Here is a 6,400-nt window from a genome sequence, read left to right as displayed (position 1 = left end):
AATGGCCTCTGGGGTTGGATTCATAGTGGAGGCACTGAACCCCAGTGGTTACCTTGATGTCAACAAGAAAAAAAAGAACAACAAAAACTAAGTGTGGTTCCTTCACACAGCTGGCTCCCCTTCCTAGCTGGCTGCCAGCCAGGAGCCTTCTGACAAGCAGTCCAAATATCTGTGGTACCTCAGTTACCTCAGAGAAGCCTAGAAAACAGTTGTTGAAGGGGTCAGGAGGTGGCACACTGAGTTATAATAAGCACACACAGTACGAAGCGCAAGGTTCTTGGTTCAAGCCTCCCAACTCTCCACCTGTAGGGGGTCTCTTCATAAGCAGTGAGCAGGTCTGCAACTGTGTTATCTTGATATTTCCCTTTCCTCTCAGTTTTCTCTGTCCTGTCAATAAAATGGAAAAAATGTCCATCAACAGCAGTGGATTCATGGTACCGGCACTGAACCCTAGTGATAACCCTGGAGCCAAAAAAAAAAAAAGTTGATGACGGGAGTCGGGCTGTAGTGCAGCAGGTTAAGCGCAGGTGGCGCAAAGCACAAGGACCAGCATAAGGATCCCGGTTCGAACCCCGGCTCCCCACCTGCAGGGGAGTCGCTTCACAGGCGGTGAAGCAGGTCTGCAAGTGTCTATCTTTCTCTCCCCATCTCTGTCTTCCCCTCCTCTCTCCATTTCTCTCTGTCCTATCCAACAACGACAACAACAATAATAACTACAACAATAAACAAGGGCAACAATAAATAAAAAAGGGAATAAATAAATATTTTTTTAAAAATTAAAAAAAAAGTTGATGACTTGGTATCTTTGTACCTAGATGATCTTACAGATAAGGGGAGATGAAGGGCTGAGAGGATAGCTCAGACATACAGCATATTTCTCGCATGATTGCAGCCCTGGGTTTGATCTCCAATACCACATACCTGCATAAAGACCCAGGTTCAAGCCTCCATTCCCCACCTGCAGGGAAGAGGCTTCACAAAGCAAGGAAGCAGTGCTGCAGGTGTTTCTATCTCTCCTTCCCTCAATGAAGTCTTTTCCTATCAAAAAGTATTTTTAAAAGCTCTATTTTGTCATAATCTTGTCCTGGAACACTTTTAATTGAATATATATTTATATAATATATATATATTTTTTAATGTTTTATTTATACCCTTTTGTTGCCCTTGTAGTTATTATTGTTGTTGGATAGGACAGAGAGAAATGGAGAGAGGATGGGAAGACAGAGGGGAAGAGAGACATCTGCAGACCTGCTTCACCGCTTATGAAGTGACTCCCCTACAGGTGGGGAGCCAGGGCTCGAACCAGGATCCTTACGCTGGTCCTCGTGCTTTGAGTCACCTGTGCTTAACCCGCTGCACTACAGCCCGACTCCCAGTATATATTTCTAACGCTATTTGAATGATCAAATGAGATTGTCAGAAGTTAACATAATGATATAGTTGTGTTCTTTGTCCTCCAAGCTTAGGTGCACTCCTGCTCTCCCCATCAAAGGGAGACTTCAGTGCCTGAAGTGAGAAAGACTCCCTCTGGGAGCCACAAAGGAGAAAGGGATTGCTGTCTTATAGGCACCTTGTGCTCCCCTTGCAGGTGGGGAGTGAAATAGCTTGAGCATAACACTGGTGAGGGCAGCTTCTCTGCAGGCTGGATCTTGCTTTCCGCTGCCTGTGGAGAGGGTCCCTTGCTGTCCTCCCCTCACATACACACACACACACACACACACACACACACACACACACACACACACGTGGGCAGTTGATGTCTGTACTCTAAGCTGCATCTTCCTATGTAAAAAGGAATATCCTCTGTGTTAATGCTGTGGTTGTGTTTGCACTTGCCATTTCCCCAGTGCATGAACCCCTACCCCCTTCCCAGACACTTACCTGGCACTTGGCAAATGCTTGCTGAGTACTTGTTTGTTAAGTGCTTGGCAAAGGAAATCTAATGGTAAGTAGATAAACTATTTTTTTTTTTTTTGCCTCCAGGGTTATTGCTGGGACTCTGCATTATGAATCCACTGCTCCTGGAGGCTATTATTTCCCTTTCGTTGCCTTTGTTGTTTACCATTGTTATTGCTGTTGATGTTGGATAGGACAGAGAGAAATTGATAGAGGAGGGGAAGATGGGGAGAGAAAGATACCTGCAGACCTACTTCACTGCTTGTGTAGTGACCCCCCTGCAGGTGGGGAGCTGGGGGCTCGAACCAGGGTCCTTAAGACCAGTCCTTGTGCATGCGAACTTAACCCACTGCCCAGTCCCTTTATTTATTTATTTATTTTAATGGGGGCTAGGTGGTGGTGCACCTGGGTAAGCACTCACATTATAGTACACAAGGACCCAGGTTCAAGTCCCTGGTCCCCACCTGAAAGGGGAAAGCTCCACAAGTGGTGAAGCAGGGCTGGAAGTGTCTTCCCCCCACCTCAATTTCTATCTATTCAGTAATAAGATGGGGCCAGGTTGTATTGCACTAGGTTAAGCGCACATAATACAAAGCTCAAGGATTCTGGTACAATGGGTGGGGGAGGTAGCATAATGGTTATCCAAAGAGACTCTTGTGCTTGAGCCTCCAAAGTCCCAGATTCAATCCCCCTGCACCAGCATAAGCCAGAGCTGAGCAGAGCTCTGGTATTTTTGTGTCTCTGCATCTATCAAAATAAATATTAAAAAATGATCCCAGTTCTCCACTTGCTGGGGGGGGGTTTACTTCACAAGTGGTGAAGCAGGTCTACAGGTGTATTTCTCTCTCTCTATCTTCCCTTTCATTCTCAATTTTTCTCTGCCCAACAACAAAAAGAAAATGGAAGAGATGGCCACTAGGAGCAGTGGATTCATGATCCAGGCACTGAACCCAAGCAATGAACCTGGAGGCAAATAAGGATTAAACAGAACCAAAGTTTTTTTGTTTTTTTTTTTAACCACAGCACAGCCCTGGCCTCTGGTGGTACAGGGGATTGAAACTGGGACGTTGAAACCTCAAGCATGAGAGTCTTCTTTGCATAACCATTATGCTATCTACCCCTGCCCTCTGGTTGTCTCTATCCAATAAAGAAAATGTTTTTTAAAGGGGAGGGGGTTGGGCAGTGGCGCAACGGGTTAAGTGCACATGGCACAAAGCGCAAGGATGGGCTTAAAGATCCCGGTTTGAGCTCTGGCTCCCCACCTGCAGGGGAGTCACTTTACAATCAGTGAAGCACATCTGCAGGTATCTTTCTCTCCCCTTCTCTGTCTTCCCCATCTCTCTTGATTTCTTTTTTTTTTAATTTTTTTTAATATTTATTTTATTTATTCCCTTTAGTTGCCCTTGTTTTATTGTTGTAGTTATTATTGTTGTTGTCGTTGTTGGATAGGACAGAGAAATGGAGAGAGGAGGGGAAGACAGAGAGGGGGAGAGAAAGATAGACTCCTGCAGACCTGCTTCACCACCTGTGAAGCAACTCCCCTTTGTCCCTTTTCTAGATGAGTATGGTGAGGCTCTGAGAGCAGACACAGCCCAGGTTTCTTGGTCAGCAAGTGACTTGTGATGATTGTTAATGGTCACCAGTTGGGCACTGCTGAGCCTAAGACTCAGCACATACTGTTCACTCACAACTTGACAGCTAGGCTGGGGAGTTAGAAGAGTCGTTAGGCAAAAAGCCTTTCATGCCCGAGGCACTAGAAGTCCCAGATTTTGATCCCTAACACCATCATAAGCCAGAGCTGAGCAGTGCTCTGGGAAAAAAAGAGAGAGAGAGCTGGGGCTGCTGCTGGCAAAGGACTACCTTGTTTGCCACACCTCGGCACAGGAAATTCCAAGATGGTTTTCCAGTTGGCTCCTCCACTCCTGTCCCAGGAGGGCAAAGCAGAGAGGGGCCCATGCACTCAAGCCAATTTAAGATACAGTGATTCCATTCTCATGCATATTCCTGCGTGGGGCTCTGATTGTTGAGGGGGGTTCTATAACTTGGAGAGGCCTGGGCTCCTTTGGTCCTGTTGTAGGTATTTCCCTGGACTAGCCACCCTCACCCTGTTCTTGAAATGGTTCTGACTGGGTAGAATTTGGGACTGGCTTAGGGCGGGGATAAGACACGAGAACACAGATCTCCTTGTGCTGCTGGATAGAGAGGGAGGCTGGGAGGAAATTGGAGACCCCATCCTGCTGTGGTGACTCTTGCTTAGAGTCTGCGATGGCTTGGTCTCCACTGTTGCTTGGTGTTTTTGTCTTGCTGTACATCTTCCCCAGGCCCAGTGCTGGGGACCGTTTTATGCCCAAGCTGGCTGACCGGAAGCTGTGTGCTGATGAGGAATGTACCTGTAAGAATGGAGAGGGAGGGAAAGGGGGCTCTGGGTGTCAGCCTATGTGGCAGATGCTGTCACCCCCTTTTGTTCCTTTCCTAGATCCCATCTCCATGGCTGTGGCCCTTCAGGACTACGTTGCCCCTGACTGCCGTTTCCTGAACATACAGAGGGGTCAAGTTGTATATGTCTTCTCCAAGCTGAAGGGCCGAGGACGGCTGTTCTGGGGAGGCAGTGTGAGTTTTGGGAGAAGGGAAGAGGAAAGTCCAGGGGGAGAGTGGTGCATGTGGTTGGGTGCATATGTTACCATGCACAAGGATCCAGCTTTGGGCCCCCACTCCCACCTGCAGCAGGGATGCTACATAAGTGGTGAAGCAAGTCTGCAGGTGTCTTTCTTTCATTTTTCTTTTTCTTCTTCTTCTTTTTTTTTTTTTTTTTTTGCCACCAGGGTTATTACTGGGGCTTGGTGCCTGTGCTGACAATCCACTGCTCCTGGTGGCCATTTTTTCCTTTTTTTTTTTTTGTCTCCAGGGTTATTGTCAGGGCTCGGTGCCTGCACCACGAATCCACTGCTCCTGGAGACCATTTTTTCCCCTTTTGTTGCCCTTGTTGTTCTATCATTTTGTGGTTATTATTGTTGTTGTTGTTGCTGTCATTGGATAGGACAGAGAGAAATCGAGAGAGGAAGGGAGGAGGGGGGGAGGAGAGATAAAGATAGACACCTGCAGACCTGTTTCACGGCCTGTGAAGGGACTCCCCTGCAGGTGGGAAGCCCGGTCTGGAAGCGGAATCCTTATGCTGGTCCTTGCGCTTTGGGCCACGTGCAAGTTTATCATCTTCCCAGACCCAGATTAGCCCTCTCTTCCTCAGGTTCAGGGAGATTATTATGGAGGTCTGCCTGCTCGCCTGGGCTATTTCCCTCGTAGCATTGTACGGGAGAACCAGACACTGAAACCTGGCAGAACTGATGTGAAGACAGACGTGAGTGTCTTGGGGGACAGCAGGGATGGGAGGAAGCAGCCTTGTGGAAAGAAAGACGCTATTGCTACTCTTGTTGCTTGTGTGTGTGTGCGTGCGCGCTGGGGAATGATTCCTTGCTTCAGGTCTCTCCTCTGTAGAATGAGTTGAGAGCTGCTCAAATAAGCAGGCACAACGGTCTACTGCAAAGTACTTGTGCAGCCAGATCTGCTACCAGCCTGTGCCAAAACCGCACGATTCTTTGTGGTGTGACTGCTTTTTTTTTTTTTTTTTTTTTTTTTGTACCCACTATTTTCCCTTTCTCTTTCAGAAATGGGATTTCTACTGCTAGTGAACTCAATCTACTGCCTCAATCTATCGGCGCTGTTTTTCCTACCGGTTTTACGCAAATAAATCAGTTAGATGTAAACTGCAAATAAATCAGATGCAAACTGTGGGTCTCCGAGGTCTTTGTGGTGGGGTGGGATTATGCAAAGGAACTGTGAGGCTAGCCAATCATCTCACTGGCTGTGGTGACGTCAATGGTTACTAAGCAGGGCTTCATTGACTCCAAGCTCCTGTGCTCAGAGCTCAGTAACTAGAGACTGGTTCCTACATCTGACACTGCATACAAGAAGCCTCGGGGAGTATAGTGTCCTTACTAGACCAATGGAAGTGATCTGAACTACTGTGAACGAACCAATCGATGATGAGGAAGACAAGTTACTGGGCACAGATTCTGTAGAAAGAAATCTAGAGAAAAGGAAGAGATAGAATAGAAACAGACACCTGCAGCACTGCTTCACTGCTCCTGAAGCTTAGCTCTGCAGGTGGGGACTGAGGGGCATGAATCCGGGTCCTTGCACACAGTAATGTGTGCACTCTACCAAGAGTGCCATCACCTGGCACCTAATGCATTAAAAAAACAAAAACGGGTGGGGGTATAGCATAATGGCTATGAGACTATAAGAGACTTTCATGTTCCAGGTTCAATCCCCCACACCGCCATAGGCCAGAGCTTAGCAGTGCTCTGGTAAAAAACAAAAACAAAAAACCTTGTGAAGGGGGCCGTGCACATCCCTTTGAGCGCATACATTACCATGTGCGAACAACCAGGTGGGCCAAGGCCCAGCACCCATATATATATTTTTTGGGAAGATTATCTGCAGTGGG

The 6,400-nt window shown here is 47.3% G+C and overlaps 1 protein-coding gene across 1 annotated transcript; it reads left to right on the top strand.

Annotated features, from left to right (window-relative positions):
• The first annotated feature begins 3,753 nt into the window (after positions 1-3,753).
• Positions 3,754-5,684, top strand: MIA (MIA SH3 domain containing). Its single transcript, XM_060185990.1, has 4 exons — positions 3,754-4,288; positions 4,373-4,506; positions 5,141-5,251; positions 5,559-5,684. The coding sequence occupies exons 1-4, from the start codon at positions 4,162-4,164 to the stop codon at positions 5,577-5,579; spliced, it is 393 nt and encodes a 130-aa protein (XP_060041973.1). The 5' UTR covers positions 3,754-4,161; the 3' UTR covers positions 5,580-5,684.
• Positions 5,685-6,400: the final 716 nt, after the last annotated feature.

The sequence above is a fragment of the Erinaceus europaeus genome, chromosome 2 (assembly GCF_950295315.1).
Source record: "Erinaceus europaeus chromosome 2, mEriEur2.1, whole genome shotgun sequence".
Lineage (NCBI taxonomy): Eukaryota > Metazoa > Chordata > Mammalia > Eulipotyphla > Erinaceidae > Erinaceus > Erinaceus europaeus.
Note: the sequence above shows the minus strand (reverse complement) of the source record. Positions and strands in the feature narration are given on the sequence as shown.

Bases quoted from the DNA above. Each gene is read 5' to 3' on its own strand.
- MIA (XM_060185990.1), top strand. From the start codon at position 4,162: ATGGCTTGGTCTCCACTGTTGCTTGGTGTTTTTGTCTTGCTGTACATC. The intron at 4,507-5,140 runs GTGAGTTTTGGG...TCTCTTCCTCAG, and splicing joins GGCTGTTCTGGGGAGGCAGT to GTTCAGGGAGATTATTATGG. The intron at 5,252-5,558 runs GTGAGTGTCTTG...TTTCTCTTTCAG, and splicing joins GAACTGATGTGAAGACAGAC to AAATGGGATTTCTACTGCTA.